The sequence below is a fragment of the Mastigoproctus giganteus genome, chromosome 8 (genome assembly GCF_048544385.1).
Source record: "Mastigoproctus giganteus isolate SK-2022 chromosome 8, ASM4854438v1, whole genome shotgun sequence".
Classification (NCBI taxonomy): domain Eukaryota; kingdom Metazoa; phylum Arthropoda; class Arachnida; order Uropygi; family Thelyphonidae; genus Mastigoproctus; species Mastigoproctus giganteus.
In genome coordinates this window covers 72,057,014-72,075,524 of record NC_143582.1, presented here as the reverse complement: position 1 = coordinate 72,075,524, position 18,511 = coordinate 72,057,014, and the positions used below count along the sequence as shown (strand labels likewise).

General features: G+C 35.4%; 1 protein-coding gene across 1 annotated transcript in view; it reads right to left on the bottom strand.

The window, feature by feature from the left end:
- Positions 1–18,511, bottom strand: part of LOC150081625 (polycystin-2-like) — a 260,880-nt gene that overhangs the window by 122,172 nt on the left and 120,197 nt on the right. Inside the window, exons 4-6 of the mRNA XM_090379489.1 lie at positions 15,029–15,279; positions 7,997–8,221; positions 292–454 (exon numbers count right to left, since the gene is read on the bottom strand). Coding sequence (XP_090235615.1) covers positions 292–454; positions 7,997–8,221; positions 15,029–15,279 — 639 coding nt within the window. The remainder of the gene's footprint in view (positions 1–291; positions 455–7,996; positions 8,222–15,028; positions 15,280–18,511) is intronic.

Here is an 18,511-nt window from a genome sequence, read left to right as displayed (position 1 = left end):
AAAGTCATCTGGAAGAAATTGGTGTACTGTTCATAAAAAACCTTCACTGAATTTTGATGAGCAATTAGGTTTTTTTTTTTTTTTTTTAATCATCATCAAAGCAGAAGAAGTACATGAATGGTAAAGATGCCCAGCCTTATTCAGGTGACTACCTTTAAAATACTGAAAATCTGTTGGCAATTTTCTAATGAGTATTCATAGATGTACTTAGGAAGCTTTTAGCAGTACATGAATCACAAATGTAAACTTCTCTACCCAGATATGAAAATTATCTTTAGAAACAAAACTTACCTCTAGAGTTTCTTCAACAATGTAATATATTATGAAAAGAACCACTAAAACTTCACATGCTAGAACCAGATAGTCACTCGGATTAACATATCGCAGCAGTTTTACTGTACGAAAACTCCATGAAGTAATCATACCTCCTGTGGCAGGAAATTCAAATACTAATCTAAAATAAAAATAAGTAATATTTAATTAAGAACAAAAACAAATAATGACAGTTCCAAAAAAATGCAATTAATAAACTATTGAAAATACTGTAATGACAAAACTTATGTAGAATGAAGAACTATTCTGAGTAAACTTTTTTGTGAAGACCCTTGTCTTTTGCATAAAAATACAAGTGTTTTATATGGATTTAATTTACTCATTAATGGGAAATATTCAATTATCAGTAAGATTCTATTTAATGAACTACTTTCATATAACAGGGAAGTACAGTCATACCTCGGTTAACGTTACCTCTGATTACGAAGCTTCGATATAACGAAGTCAGCAATTTCAAGCCCCATTTAACATAAAAAAAAATATTCCAGTTTAATCACCTGAAATCTAAACAAACTGAAGAAATTACGGAAACCTTTGGGGGCTTCTCGTGGTTGGTTCGAGAAATTTAAAAAACTGGCCAGGATTCATAGTGTTTCATACTGATTCATTAACAGGAAAAGCTGCAAATAAGTTTCCAAAAAAACTAAGGAAATAATTGAACGTGAAAATTTTCCAAATTTGGTGTTCAATGTTGACAAAAGCGGTCTGTTCTGGAAACGGCTACCAACAAAAAGCTTCATTTCTATTGAAGAAAAATCAGCTGCTGGGTTCAAAGCAGCCAAAGACCGTTTAACGTTACTCTTTGGATCAAATGCCTCTGGCGATTATAAATTAAAATTGTTATTAGTTTACCATTCAGAAAATCCGAGGGCGTTAAAAGGTAACATAAAAATGAATTTACCTGTAATATGGAAAGCAAATAGAAAAGCATGGGTTACCAAGGAGTTATTTACTGATTGGTTTGTTAACCACTTTTCTCCTGAAGTAAAGCGGTATTGTCAAAAAAAACAACTTTAAAGAAAAAGCTCTTTTGTTGTTAGACAATGCTCTGGGACATCCTACTGATCTTAACACGTTGGACACATGCATTCCTGTCAAAGTTGTGTTTCTTCCAGCAAACACAACTTCCCTGATTCAACCATTGGATCAGGGAGTAACAGCATCATTTAAAGCTTATTATCTGCGTCGAACATTAAGCAGTTTAACTGAACTAGAGGATAAAGAGGAAATGACAGTTAAAACTTTTTGGAAAAACTACACCATTAAAAACGCAATTGAAAACATTGATAGTTCTTGGAAAGAAGTCACTAAGAAATGCTTAAATGGAGTTTGGCGCAAAATATGGCCAGAAGTTGTAATAGAAGAAGAAAATAACATCCAAGAAATTAGAAATGAAGTTATCCAGATGGCTCAATCAATAGGTTTCGAAAATGTCGATGAAGAGGATGTTAGAAATTTATTGAATGCAGAAGATGATGGTTTTTCAGTGGAAGATTTAGAAAACCTTGTTAGCAACGAAGGCAAAGATAATGAAGACGAAGTTAAAGAAATTCCTGCCGAAAAAGTGTTAACAACCAAAGATTTAAAAAGGTGCTTAAATGACATTGAAAACATTTTAAATTTTTTTAGTGAAAATGATCCTGATTTAGGAAGAAGTGTTATTGTTAAGCGATCAGTGTTAAATGCAATAACTCTGTATAGGCAATTGTTAAATGAAAGAGAAAAAGAGCATAAACAATCAACTTTAGACTCATATTTTAAAATATGATTTCACTTTGTATGTAAGTTGACTGTTTATTTAATAAAACTTTTCTTTGTTCGAAAAAAAAGCTTTTCATTTTCTTTACGTAGGAACGTATCCCTATTCTGGCCATAGTATTTTTACCTCTGAAAACGAAGTTTCGCTTAACGAAGTAATTTCGTGGAACGCATCCTATTCGTTATTCGAGGTATGCCTGTATACTGTTCTTTAATTAAATGAATGTCACCGCAGATAGGATAGTGGTACTGCAAAGTAACATTCACAACACAATGATACAAAGAACTTGTATAAAAGAATTAAGTTTATGAGATAATGTGCCCATTAATAACCACTCTCTGTCTTCTGCCACTCAACCACTGGGTGGAAGTGATTACAATGTACTAATGTGGAATTTAATTAAAGTCGTAACTACTGTCGAGGGTAAAAGAAAAGGTGTTTGCTTTCGTAAGGCTGACTTCAGTGGTCGCTGATAATTTATAAATTCTATGCAGTGGGGCCGACTGATAATGATATTGCCTTTCCTCAAATTCTAAATGGGAAACATTCAGGGAAGTAATCACAAAAGCCACTATGCTTTTCATACAAACAAAGAAATACTGTCTGGTGGCTTATACCTAAATGGATGTCAGATGAAGTACTGAGACAAGTGGCAGAGAAGAAAAATGCATGAAATGCATATAAATTATCTGGTGTTACAGAAGAATATGGTATATAAAAATTAGTCTGTAATCAAGTCACAAAGAAAGTTTGGCAAGCTAAGGCAGATTAAGAGGTCTCTGGCAAAAAATTCAAATAATGCAGCAAAGACTTCTATGCTTATTAGCAATAGAAGGAAGAGGTTGAATCACCTTGCTAGTTGCTGACAAATTGAATAGGTATTTTGCATCTACATTCACAAATGAGAAATTCTTTAGGGGAAGGATGCCAGAAGCTTATCAAACTCTAAGAGGGAACTAAATGATTTTGTGATAACTGAAAGGAAAGTGGAAGAGAAATTATTAAAACATAAAAAAGGCACCTGGTATGGATAGAATCTACCCAATCATATTAAGGGAGGCAGCAAAGGACACCCTTAACCATAATTATAAGCGCATCCTTAGATTCGGGAAAGCTCCCTACGGACCTGGAGATGTGCAAATGTATCCCTTTATGGGGATACATTTGATACATTTGCACATGTATCCCCATAAAGGGATACATTTGCACATCAAAAAGTGATGTGAATAATTACAGACCTGTTAGCTTAACGTCTACTCCTGGAAAAATAATGGAGTCACTGGTTAAAGAAGTAATGCAATTACACTGCAGTCACAGCATGGATTTGTTTAAGGGTCTCGTCTAACCAATGATGCAGGGACTGAGGAACTCGATGCAAAAAATAGTTTTCATGTCACACATAAAAGACTACTGTACAAACTGAAGCAATGCGGAATCAAATTGAGGAAAGACAGCTGTTGAATAGATGGGCAGAAATTTTTAGCCAGCGGGTGGTTAATTGCTGGAACAAACTTCCATCTGTCTTTGTGGAAGTTGATGGGTTAAATAAATTTAGGAAGGAACTGGACAAGCATTTAGATGTGTGAATGGTTGTGTGAATTTTTTTTTTGGCTGATGCTACATAAGCTCATATGCTTACTTTCTTGCATCACATGCCACAATTACTATTATTATTACTATTACTCTGGATATTCTTAATGAATTATGGATCACTACTGATAATCAGGTTTCCGGATTTATTGGATTTCACAGAAAACTGACTCAATGTTGTGCTGCCCACCCACAATCTGGGTGCACTGCCTTGTTCTATATGCTTCTCAACCAAGACCATTACTGCTTCCCCATCTTGTGACCTGCCAGTCCCACCTGTACACATTGTACTCACCATGTTCAAATTCTGCATCACTTATGTCTGAGTAGCACCATCTTTCCAATATGTGTTTGCATTGCTGACTTAACCAGTCTGTTTACAACACTCCTAGCATTGATATGCAAGCAAGTATTCATACATCTGGTTTTGTTTTTAGTAACCCTAACACAACCCACGTACAGCCACTTCCCGATTAACATAAGGATTGCGTTCTGCAGAACTACGTAAGTCAGAATTTTTCAAAATTTAGGGAAATTCCGCACTCATAACTATGCACGCTGAATTTGATAGAAGCAAAAAAAGAAAATGTTCAATGAATGTGTAAATAGAATTGTTAATTTTTTTTTTTTATCTCATGTGCAGTAAAAATTACAAAAGTGTACAAAATTACAAAAATTTCAAAATTATAAAATTACAAAAGGAGAGAGAAGACAGGCATAATGTCAGCAAGTTTTACCTTTTGAGCATCGTTGCCAGAATCAACGTCTCCAGCTGATAAGTACACTGCTGCAGATGTTGAGGGCTGTGGAGATTTAGAAGGAGTTTTTTTCCAGCACATCACAAAATTTCTCTGCAGCTGCAGAATCAGCACTGCCGACTTCACCGCATACTTTAATGTTTTGGAAACCAGCATGATGCTTGAACCTATTAAACCACTCGTTGCTTGCCATGAACTTGGCTTGGGGTTTTCTGTACTTATCGTTATCTTCATAAATACTTCTTGCTTGAATGGTTGTTAGATTCAGGGGCACTTGCTTCTGAATCTGATTTTTCATCCAAATTATTAATAGCTTTTCCATCTTCGATATAGCACCTGAATGCTGTTTTGTGATCACTGTTGATCTTAAATGCGTTGATCCTTTAACATGTTCTTTTTTACGTGCACTGTCCCTTAAAATAATATTTAAGGGACAGTGCACAGTGAGACCTAATTCCTTGCAATAGATGACAAACTTTGTCCTGCTTTGTACTTCTTAATTAATCATCTTCATTTCTAAATCAATTTTGTTTCCTTTCATTTCCTAGCACTGCCAGCACTTATTATTATTATTATTATTATTATTATTATTATTATTATTAGCCATATAGTGCAAGGAAGCCTGAGGCTTATGCTGCACCAGCCAAAAAAAATTTCCAAGTTACCCTGAGAGAGAGAGAGAGAGAGAGAGAGAGAGAGAGAGAGAGAGAGAAGTAGAAGGGAATTACCAAGAAAGAGAAGAATGATGATATCCATCTCAAGACCCTGGGTGTGCCAAGCCCATACTCACCAGACTCACCAGATGTGAGCCCCTGGGGTTACTTTCTGTTGATAACTTTCCTTTAATCATTGCAATATGTAAGTAGGAATGACGAGAAGATTCTGAAAATTTATTTATGTTTTTTATATGATTGATTCCAGTAATCAGGATTATTGCAATTGCAATAAGATTGAGTTTACTACCTGTTTATAATTAGATGCACTAACAGAAAATCCAAATAAACCGGAAAGTGCAAATTGTTTTTATTGTTTTATGGTAGTGACCTCCAGAAATGCGCTTTAGAAAAATATCACAAAGGCGTTCAAAATTGATTCTTATAACAGAACATATGATAACGATGAAAGTATAGTGCAATTTCCATTATAAAAATCACCTTTTAAAGAGATAAATAGCTTAGTTATATAGCAAAAATTTCAATTTCCGAGGTCTTGGAACGAATTACCAAAAAAAAAAAAAAAAAAAAATGTGTTATTGGGTTCACATTACAATATTTTCACGACACCTCCATTTATTCTTACAGATGCAAAATAAATTTCCACGATTTTTATAAGTTTGCACTGGCCAGCAAAAACTTATGTAAAGTTGAATTTCTGTAAATCGAGTATTACGTAAGTCGGGGAGTTCCTGTATTTGCTTGTTGCTCAATGACTCCCAGCAGGCCTTATAATAACACCTTGCTTTTCAGGCTACCATATAGCAGCAGCGCAACGATTACTTTTACCTCTGTTTGCAGCTGCTGTTAATCTATTAGTCTGTGTATTCTTAGAGCTAACAGATTTTTTTTGCCACTAAATACTGCCTCAACAGCATCAGCAAATATTCTTGCACCCATTCTATTTAAGTGTATTCAATCTCTGTAAAAACAGTCTCTCCTGTGAACAAGCAGACCACTGAGAAAAATTCTACCTCATGATTCTTGTACAGTCTTTGTAGGGTCAAATTGATTGACAAGGCTCTGATCATGTACTCCCTCCTAACATGTCTGGGCAGAATTGCAGACACTTTCAAATTTATTCATAACTTGTGACTTTTGACTGTACCTGTTAAGCCATTCTTCAGATCCCTTACTCTTAATATCATTAGTACCAATATGTACAACAGTACATCTTTCATGCCCTTAAAAGGCATGCTTTACATAAATGTTGCTGCTCTACATTATCAGCTTTAGCCCCTAGAAGACATATCCTGGTCATCCTGTGCCTCCTATCCTTTTTACACAATATATTTCCCATTTCCCCAACAGAGTCAATGACAACTATTACCTCCTATGGACCAGATATCTCTGCCATTAATGATTTTGTTGTGCTGTCTATTGTTGGAGCATGGTCTCTATCACCGGGCAGCTGGTTATTCTTTTTTCTAGTCTGTCCGTGTTTCTAAACTGTGTGAGATACACTTCTTCCACCTCCACAGGAAGTAGTCACATGGAATTAATCAGATGAGTGGAGCACTACTCATGCACACCACTCTTCTAATTCATTTGCTCTTTCACAACACTGGCAAAGTGATGATATGCTCCACCTTACTTAAAATAAAGATATTCAGCGTTATCCTAATGAGAAATAACTGGTCATACTGAGACCCATAACATATCTTTGAAATATTATTGCAGCATTCACATATTTCAAAAAGATGAAGGGACCAGAATTTTGGATGTCATACCACACCAAACCATCACCTTTGCATGACCCCATGCCTTTTCATTCACTGTCTGGAAATTATTTTGTACCATAATAACTTGTGCCTATTGATTAAACAGTCACTGTGAAACAGCCTCACCACTCAACAATATTCACCAGTAACCGTTGCCACTCTCATACCAATTCAAAAAAAATTCTGTGCATTTCATCCTTATGGAACATCTAGTACAAACAACTGTTGCACTGTCATGAAAATGAAATGTGGAAACAGAATTTTCATAACAGTGAACAAAATGCAGGCATTTCATTCACTGTCATGATGTTCTTAGTATTCCATAGGGTTGACAGACATCTCATCTGTAACAGAGAACTAAGAATTATAGTGCTATTATTGTTGCTAACTTTTAGTGGAAGTTCTTTATTGTTTGTGCATTCAGCATAGCACGAACTCCATTTCAGCCTCCTACCACCACCACCATCACCACCACTGTTGCACTTTGATCATGGATCCTCAAACATCAATAAAGTGCTACAGTTTTTGGCTTATGCTGTAAACTTGGAATTTCAGCTCATTCAACTCAAATGTAAAAAAAAAAAAAAAAAAATAAGAAAACTATTAAATACTGTGTCATTGACAGATTTTTGGAAAGAAAAAACATTTACGCATTTAAAAATAGGTATCAATTTTTCATTCCTTCTGTTAAGCTCTGCCCACATTCCTTCCATGAATTACTTACTGCAATGCGCGTGCTCTCTCTCTCTCTCTCTCTCTCTCTCTCTCTCTCTCTCTCTCACGCACACACGCACGTCTCCGTAGCCAGGTGGGAAGGAGCAGCAGTGCGTAGCACACGCTTTTTGATTAGACCGGGGTTCGAGCCCATCACCACCAAATATGGAGGATGCGGAAAGGTCAGAGAATGACCACCGCATATCCCGGAGCAATATGGTCTTAGTTGCTAATGCTCCTAAAAACCAAATAACAACAATAACAACACACACGTGCGCACGCGCAAAAATCTCTTAATTGTTAATTCCTAGCCTGCAACAGCTATTGTGTATTTTATTATGTATAACAAAGATTATTATTATCAATTCAAATTATTAAAAATAATAATAATAAATAAATAAAACTTACTTCACTACACAGAAGAGATTAATGTTGGCATTGTAAACAGTAAAATCAAGAAAAACTGCTCGGGTAGCTCGAGATATCCACAGATGTTCCATCAGAACTTCCATTTTTGCTTTTGCTTGGTTTTTGGTTGTGCCAACATCAATGTAAGAACCAGCTCCACTGTAAGTTCCAATTAGTCCCCAGTGACTAGAGCCATTCATTTCCTTTTCAGAATGATAAGTCCACCTACAATATAGTAAAAAATTATTACATTTGTAATAAAAATTTAATTAAGGCAAAGTAGCAATTTCCTGAGATAGAAGTATAAAAAACAAAGAACAAATTCACAATAATAAATTTATTGTCAGAAAATAAAACAAAAGGGGATTAACTTGATGATTTTAGCTGTTTGTTATCAAAAATCAGCAGTGCCAGATTAAGGCATGGGTTAGCAGGGTCCTTGCCCATGGCGCCAAATTTTACAAATCATGAAAAAAAAAAAATATATATATATATATATATATATCCTTAGTAAAGGAGGTGCTGAAAATACCTTGGTCCTGCGTTGAAGATCAGATACCAGTAATGTTCAACAAACAATGTACAGCTGCTACTATTATTTTCACAAATGAAAGGTAGCACCATAAGTAATAAAGAGGCGCCTCTGTAGCCAGGTGGGAAGGAGCAGCAGTGCATAGCACACGCTTCTTGATTAGACTGGGGTTCGAGCCCGTCACCACCAAATATGGAGGATGCGGAAAGGTCAGAGAATGACCACCGCATATCCCGGAGCAATATGGCCTTAGTTGCTAATGCTCCAAAAAAAAAAAAAAAAAAAAAAAATATATATATATATATATATATATAATAAATAAGTAATAAAAACAATGGCGCATTCAAATAACTTTAATCTTAGCATTAGCAGGGCATATGATGCAAGAAAGCAAACTTATATAGCATCAGCAAGAAGGAAAAAAAAAAAAAAAAAAACCACCCTTCCCATTTCATTCACTCCAAATGTTTGTCTAGTTCTGCCTTGAAATTATTTAAGTTGCTGACATCCACTACAACAGACGGAAGTTTGTTCCAACTATCAACCATCAGCTGGCTAAAGGCGAAGTCTTATAACGAAATAGCAGATAAAGACACATAATTTACAACCTTCTACATTGTTTATTGGAAAGACAGACACATCAATTAATAATTTAACTGACGCAGGCAGTATAGTTTCAAAAGCAAGTGCAAATAACAGTACAAAATAGAGCAGATATCTGATTTAAATGTAGGGGGGGGTTATCAGTTTCAACATCCCATAAATTGCCACTTTCTTGCTGTCCAGTGGAAGCTGTACTACAAATACCTTGTAGTACAGAATTTTATAAAATATGCATAAGAACTGACCCTTTTATTAGAAGTACACCTTCTTGGTTTTTATTTGCAAGCATATTTGAAAAAAACTGTATGGAGATGAGGTCAAAATGCTAGAGCATCAGCAAGATTATTTTCTGAGAGACAACAAATATCACATAAAATCATGAAGTGAATCACAACACAATTATATGTGTTGTGAATCACTCTGTGCTAACTGGAAGCATGATGCATAAAAAGGATACAAAGCTGTAGAATTTGGAACATGTTCATGAATAAGATGCTGTGGCCATTTTCCTGTCATATCCAACCAGAAGAGTCCAGGAAGCTTCTTCCACATGTGGGATCAAGCACATATAGATTTGGAGGATCCTTCAAAAGAACAAACTGCATCCCTATGAATTGTTTTTACAATAAGGTTTGCACAAAGGTGATTTAATACATTTGGAGGTGAAATTTTCTATTAACCAAGGAGGAAGAAAATCCCAGTTTCTTCAGTAATATTCTGTGGACTGACGAGGCTACTTCACTCATGATGGCTTCACCAACAGGCACAATTCCTGCTACTAGGCTCCTATCTATCAAAATCCATATTATTTCAGAAATACTCACCATTAGATGAGAAGGTCCATCACAATATGCAGTGTGGCATATGGGGTGATGAAATTTGCGGCCCAGTTTTTCTTGATAGCACTCTGACTGGAGCAAAATATTATGAATTATTTTGCATTAATGTATTTGATTGGTTGAAAAGTTCCATAAACTACACAGTCTGACAACATCTTTGTGTCCAGCATGATGGCACCCTACTGCACAAAATTGTAACACAAAAAATGAGTACAATGCACAAGGCCAGTGGATAGGATATAGGGGTGAAGTGTCTTGGCTACCATGTTCTCCTCCCTTAAATTTTTTTTCTTTTGGGATTTCATTAAAGTGTATGAAACACTGACAATTCAGACGGTCTCAAAGGGAGAATATATAATGCATGTGCTGAAATTAACATGCTAATCTAAAAAATATTCATTATAAAATTTATTGTGTGGATTACAAGTTGTATTATGGCTCTGCCACATAGAGTTTATGAATAACGATTAAAGCACGTATTAACTCTCTTTAGAAACTGTGCCACCTACACTCTCTCACAGTAACAATGCAGAATGGTATAAATTATTTGTGTGAGTTTTTACTGTTTTGTTATAAGATTAAAATTATTTCAATCTGCCATTTTTGTTATTAATCACATTGTTACCTTTCATTTTTGGAAATAATAGCTGCACCCATATTGTTGGATGTTACTGTTAACTGATCTTTGATAACAAACAGCTAAAATCACAAAGTTAAGCACTGATATATCCACTCACATTCCATTTATCCACTTTTTTTTTATTTGCTGATAAATTTATTATTGCAATATTGTTCTTTTTTCCTTAAACTTCAATTTTAGGAAACTGCTTCACCCCCCCCCACCCCCAAGAATTTATTTTTTTAATATAGTTCTTCTGAATATTATTTATTTTGTCATTATTTGCAAGAAGAGACACAATACACCACTGTCATTATATAACTGTGTCAAAAACTTTGTATAGCTTTTGACACAGGTAAACACACATCAAAAAGCTACTATCACATACAACTGTTGTGTTTTTTCTTTTTTTTTTATTCAAATAAATTATTAGTGGTTTATGTTCATTTCAGAAATACACTTATGATGCTTTCAGACTAAACCAAGAATGGGGAACAACTTTTCCATTGAGAAAAAAATCAGCTGATTAGGCAGAATTTGAATTTAGAAATAAAAATCTAAATAGCAATACTCAAAGTCCATTTTAAACATCAAATACAAAATTTTTAGCCCAAATTTAACAAAAAAGTTCCTAATGACAAATAGCCTAAACCTCAAAAGAAGTCAGATAAACCCTGGTGCATTTTAATTGAAACAACCTGTATACGCACACACAACAGGACATTCAAAAAGAATGACATTAGCATTAGCATTAGTAGAGGCATATGATGCAAGAAAGCAAGCTTATTCAGCATCAGCCAAAAAAAAAAAAAAAAAAAAAACCCACTCCCATTTCACCCCTCTGTTCGTTCGAAATACCTGTCCAGTTGAGCTTTAAATTTGTTTAGGCTATCAACTTCAACAACAAGTGATGGAAGTCGGTTCCACCAACCAACCACCCGCTGGCCAAAGGCAAATTTCCGCACATCTATCCGACATCCGTCCTTCCTCAATTTGAATTTATGCCCTCTGAGGTGATTATTCTGAGCAAGATGAAGAATCCCGTTGGCATTGAGCATGCTCAAACCATTCAAAGCCTTATACACCTCTATCAGATCACCTCGCCGGTGCCTAGTCTCCAGACTCTGTAATTTGCAAAACTTAAGCCTTTCTTCGTAAGAGCAACCCTTTGTTCCATTCACTAATCTTGTTGCCCTATTCTGTACCCGTTCCAGCAGTTCAACATCCTTCTTGAAATGAGGCCTCCAGACCTGTATACAGTACTCAAGATGTGGCCTAACCATTGCCTTATACAAGGGAATAATCACCTCCTTATCCCTGCTAGAAAAATTCCTGTATATCATTGACAAGACACCATGAGCTACTCTTGCAGCTCGTCTGCACTGCTCAGAGAACTTCATATCTGCCTGCACAATTACCCCCAGGTCCTTTTCATTCTCCACCACTGTCAGTGTAGTACCGCAGAGTTGATACGTTGCTCTGGGGTTACTGTTTCCCATATGTAGTACTTTACATTTGTCAATGTTAAACTTCATTTGCCACCTCTCAGCCCATCTGTTCAACCTTTCCAGATCCTGTTGCAGCAGCATAGCGTCAGTAGTGTCCTTAACGACCCTGCCAACCTTTCTATCATCTGCAAACTTGGACATTAAACTTGATATCCCATCATCAATATCATTCATAAACACCGAAAACAACAACGGACCCAACACTGAACCTTGAGGAACTCCACTAATAACATTAGTCCACGTTGAGCAGTGTCCATTGATTACCACTCTGTCTTCTCCCACTCAACCATCCCTTTATCCATAGCATCAATTTTCCTCCAATGCTACACTGCTACAATTTGTGCAGCAGTCTTCCATATGCAACAGTATCAAAAGCCTTTCTAAGATCCAAATATATGATATCAAAGTTATTCCCTGCATCCAGTTCCTCTGTGACCACATCATAGTATCCAATCAAATTGGTCAGGCAAGACCTGCCCTTAACAAAACCATGCTGCGTCTGAGCTATAACTGAATTCTTGTCTAGATGATCCTGCAGTGCTTCTTTAACCAGTGCCTCCATTAATTTACCTGGAACAGAAGTTAAACTAACAGGTCTATAATTACTTGTGTCAGCCTTTGACATACTTTCATACATTGGTTTATTATGAAAAACCAAACAGAGCATACAATCAGTAATATGCACCAATCATTATAAAAACTCTCAAAGCGTTATACCTTAAAGTTATAAACTTTCAGTGTGGGCACCCTGTGTCACACAGCACACAATAATTGAATTCCTGCCATACTTTCTCCAGTATATTTCTCTTTATGGCTACTACAACTGTGATGAACCATCATCCTAATTCTTGATCATGTGGCTTATAGATGGTTTCTTTCACAAAACCTCAGAGAAAAAAGTTGCATGGGAGATGAGGCCTGGAAACCTGGGAGGACAACTTGGAAGGCCAGTTTGTTAGTAGTATCACATCCAATTCAGCGGTCTGGAAGAGTTTCACTGGAGTAATGGTAACCCTTCCTTCTTCAGACTTTGCAATGTAAATGAGTCAGATTGATGGCCTGCTAGAAAATATAGTCATCTGAGTCTTCCTTTAACTGAAGGAAAAGCCAGTTCCTCAGCATGTCCTGATAGATAATCCTGAAAATTATGTTTTCCAAAAAAAAAATAAGCCAAAGATCTTCCATTATGAAATGACGCAAAAGACATTCACTCTCAGTGAATCCCATTCATTCCCTATAATGTGATGTGGATTTTTAGTGCCCCAGATGGACATATTTATTTTTGATTTATATTTTTTTAATTTATTTATTTTTAAAATTTATTTTTTATATTACTGATCACATTGTTATGGTAAGGTTTCAATTCCTTCCATGTATGTGGGTGTCATCAAGATGGAACATACCTAAATTTACTCTTAACATCTGAATTATTGCAGATATTTATTCCTTCTGCAACACTCTTACTCTTAATTTAGTTTTTCCCCTATCTCCTCCTCCTCTCTCTCTCTCTCTCTCTCTCTCTTGTTGCTGTAGTAATGGACTGGTTTTCTCTGTACCCACTTTTTTTTCCCTTTTTTTTTTATCGTATGATGTGAGCAATACATGAAGGAAACAGTTTTTTCCTACTTCCTTCATGTATCATGGCCGTGAGGTCCAACCAGAGACTATGGCACCATCGTAATATCCAAGCCCGAGGCTCTGTACTCACTGCTTATTTAGCTTGGCCATGCTGCTAATATATTCTGAACATATATATATATATATTTCGGTTTTATTACACACACACACACACACACACACACACACACACACACACACACACACACACACACACACACACACACACACTTGAGGTGTTATCAAAAATTTCAGGGAATGAACTAACACTTTTGGAAATAATGAGGTTTTCAGCTCTTTGGATAGATCTCCTTCCAAATAATCTCTTTGACACTGTGTAAACTGATTCCAATGCTGAAACTTCTGGAAGCATTCCTGATTGGCTTCTTTTGGAATTGCTAATATATCTTCTTTTGAAATTGCTAATATAATGGCTGAGGAAATTGTCTCTTAAATAATATCCTCAGCTATTACAAATCTGTGACCTTTCAAGGGGGTTTTAAATTTGGGAAACAAAATTTAAAAAAATCAAGTGGAGTTAAATCCAGTGAATAATGGAGGATAAGCAGAACACGGTGATGGAATGCACTGCAAAAAAAATTCTTAATGGCAAGCACTGAGGGTGTAGAGGAATTATCATGATGCTAGTACCAATTCCCTTAAGCCAACTTTTTCCAGTCAATTTTTCCAACCAGCATTTCACAATTACTGCATAACTCTTTTACAGTATTCCTAATTCACTGTTTGCAGGACAAATGCATAATGAACAATGCCTCATGAATAAAAAAATAAAAAAAACATGATAAGCATGATCTTTACTTCTGATTGAGACTGTCTTGGCTTTTTTGGGCCTTAGAGATGACTGAGTCGTTCATTGAATGGATTGGGCCTTTGTTTCCTTTATTCTTTAGACAGAATCTTTCTCTGGAATAACTTCCTCCAGATGTATGACAGTACAGCCAGCATAAACATGTCTTCAGTTAAGGGTTCCCACTGCCCAGTGATGTGATACACACATGATTAACAGAATGTCCAGATGACAAAAGAATGGAACATAGCGATTACACTGTGCTGATTTTATCAAAACACCTTAAAAACACCTATAAACAACAGTTTATTCTCTCCATAGATTAATGAAGATTCATAAACTCAATTTTTAGCTCTCAGTGATACATTTTGTCAAATAAATTAATGAAAATTAATTAAGACAACAAAGGAGAAACTTTCTAATTAATGTTTTAATTATAAATTCAGCTTTATGCAATGATCACATCAAAATGTTTATTTTTCTTTGTTAATTACAATAAAACTTACGCTGTGCCATTCAGCAAACCAAATGGCTCTCTGTCTTCAATATGTGGTGAATATACATTATAACATTGTGTTATGGCTTTCTTGAAATCATCATGGACATTGCAAGAATCATTTCTCACCCTCAGCTGCCGAAGTCGTGGCGAGCCTAGCAACCGATTTTCATATAATATATTACGATCATCGTCTGCAGCAGTCTGATCATTATACCAGTTCTCCCAGTAGAGATTTTCTAACATCACATATTTGTAAAACTGAAAGTTAATGATAAATACTATTTTAAAATGAAGCAAAATAATATTCTAAAATTGAGATAATTCACATAAGCCCCTAAATAAAACAGGCAAATATTTGCAGCTGACAGAGGTTGAAATGAAAAATTTATGAAACAGAAAGCTCATTAATAAAATATCTTTATTTTTAATAATCAAGTATGTACACTGAGTGGATAGAAATCATGGGATACCTACCCACTACTAGGTTGGTATCCCGTGGTGAGGCATTGGGTCCACTAGTTCATGAAAGTGTTCCACAGGTATTTCCATCCATGCTGTTGTTACACTGCTGTCCATAATTCCATTGCATTCCTGGGTGAAGGATCCAAAGCTCGAACGGACCTTTCCACAGCATCCCAAAGATGCTCCAGAGGATTCATGTCCAGTGAATGAGGAGGCCATTCCATGTTGGTAAAATCTGTGGAATGCTCTTTGAACCATGTTCTAGTCACCACAGTTCTGTGGAGAAGTACATTATCCTGCTGGAAGAGTCAATTGCTCTGTGGGTGCACGATGACCACGGAGGAATGCAGATGGTCTGCAAGGATGGGCTTCGACCTTCGACCTTCTAAATGGGCGACGTACCTTCGACCATTTAGAGATGTGTCTAGATGTACCAGAGGTACTAACATGTGCCAGTTGAACACGCCCCCAGATCATTACTGACCATCCACATACCTGAACAGTTCCTTGTGGATATGACAGGTGCATAGATTTATGTGGTTTCCGCCAGATATGCACCCTCCCGTCCACTTGAAATAACTGGAAACGGGACTCATCGGACCAGAAGACCCAATGCAGTGAGAGCAATGAGTGGAGTTAAAACAGCAGTTACTGTTGTTGAATCCCCTTACTGTTTTTAATGGTTATTAATGACAATGAGGTAGGTATTTCAAGTTTGATGTCTATGTTTGCTGATGATATAAAAGTGGCACTGTGGTTAATGAAGATCGAAATAAATTAAAGAGGATCCAAATAAATTAAAAGTATGTGTGGTAAAATGGTAATTGAGGTTTAACAGTGATAACTGCAAGGTGCATTTGGGTAGCAGTAATCATAGAATAATATACCATTTGGGTGGCACAAAACTCAAAGTAGTAGATTATGAAAAAGATCTAGAAGTAATTGTACAGTCTGACATGAAATTCTCTCTCTCTCTCTCTGCAGTGCATGCAGACTACTAGAACATCTCATGGGGTTCTGCCAATGATATATAGAAACTTTTCCAGCAGGGAAAAGAGGTGATTATCTCATTGTATAAGCCACATCTGGAATACTGCCTACAATTTGGAAACCTCATTTTAGAAATGTTGTAAAGGGTGCAGAGCCAAGCAACATGATTAGTTGGAGGCAAAAAGGTTATTCTTACCAAGAAAGATTAGAGTTCTATAAAATGCAGTCTCTGGAAACTAAGCATCTGTGGGATGACCCAATCATACTGTATAAGGCCTAAACGGAATCAGTCACATGGGAATCGATTTGACCCCAACAATATTTCAGGAATTTGTACCTCATCTATTCCATCTGCAGCTAAAACTGCTAATAGCTGTTTTGAAAATGTTTTCTTTAAATTTGTTGCAGAAGCTTCCAGAAATGTCTGTTAATTATCACACAATCAGAAAAAAATTGTGATTAAGTTAATCCTAATTAAATGTGTTGATTGACATATGTAATCTTCAGTTTAGTTATAGAAAGCTTTCTTTAAACTGTTCATGCTTTTCTCCAATTGGTAATGCTCCTGACTTCATGATATTGATGTATCATCTGGAATCAAGTGTTGACGAACATGTGTGCTTCATGTTTCATGCTGCGAGAGAGCTCCTATTGCTGATAAGCTAGCATCTAATCAAAGTGATTGTTGAAACATGTGCTTTTTAAATTTTCCTTTTCTCACCGACAGGTCTAACCAGAGTTTTAATTTTAAAAAATTAATTAAATCTATATGTTTTTAGTACAGAACATTGATTTTTCACAGTTGTGTTCAGAAAAGATTGAAAATATAGGTGGCACCAAAAAATTAATAATTTCTAATTATTTTTTGCTGAATTTTCAAACTTTATTTACAGATTAAAACATTTACAGAGTTACTTAAAGATTAAAATGGCTAAATAAACTAAACGTTGAAGGTATCTTTACTCTTTCTGCAATGAAAGACACATGGGGGTATAAATTTAAATTGGTAAAGTATGGCTGCAGAATACATGCACAGAAATCTGCATTTAAAGGATTACCAATCATTGAAATAAAATTTTAACTACTCTTATGGAGGAGCATAGATTTAATAAATTTAAGAAAGTTTGGACATATTTTTGGAAGAAATAGGCAAATAAATTAAGCTTTTTTTTTTTTTTTTTTTTACTAGTGCTGTATAAGCCTTGCATCATATTGCCAATACTAATACCAACTTTATATTACCAATGAACTAACATGGCATTCCAGTCTATTCTGAGTACTGCATCTGGTATAAAAACTAAAAGAATATAAATAATATTTTTTTATGTATTCATGACTCAGCAGCTGCATAAGAAATACAACAGAGACATTCAATTCCAAGTGCAGATGATGTATATTTGGACTTCCGATTTGTTCGGATTTTCGAACTTATCAAAAATACCATTCTGGAGATGAAAAAAAAGTTTAGTAAGCTTAAAAATAAAAACACTGGCTTTAAAATCTGAGGGACCACTTAATTTTTTGCTAAAATCTAGGGTCTTTTCACACAATAAAGATCCAGATATGGGTTCTCCTGAACTTCTTTTTGTGAACCACAAATTAATGGCATCTTCGAGGAATAGGTCATTAGCTGTTCTCATAGTTTTTCTCTTTTTCTGCACCATCTGAATCAAGTTTCGATGTGAACTTTAAAATTTTTTTCCATGTTGTTTTTAATGTCTGTTATGGTTGACTTTTCAACCTCATAAAATTTTGCTAATGAAGACCTGCTTTCTCCCTTTGAAAGTCTGTTTAAAATCTCAATTTTCATTTAAATTTTTAAAAGATAAATAAAATTACAGTATGGTAAAATTAAATTCTGTAAAAACTCCATTCAGAATCTTTTTACTTCATATCTCACTTGAGTGTATCGTGTTAGTTGCAATTTCTGCGTGCTGTATTTTATTATTGATTGACGCTTATCTTTTTTTACTGTTTTAGATTTTACAACCTAAAAAAAAAAAACATGTCAGTGAACAGAAATATCAGATTACAAGTA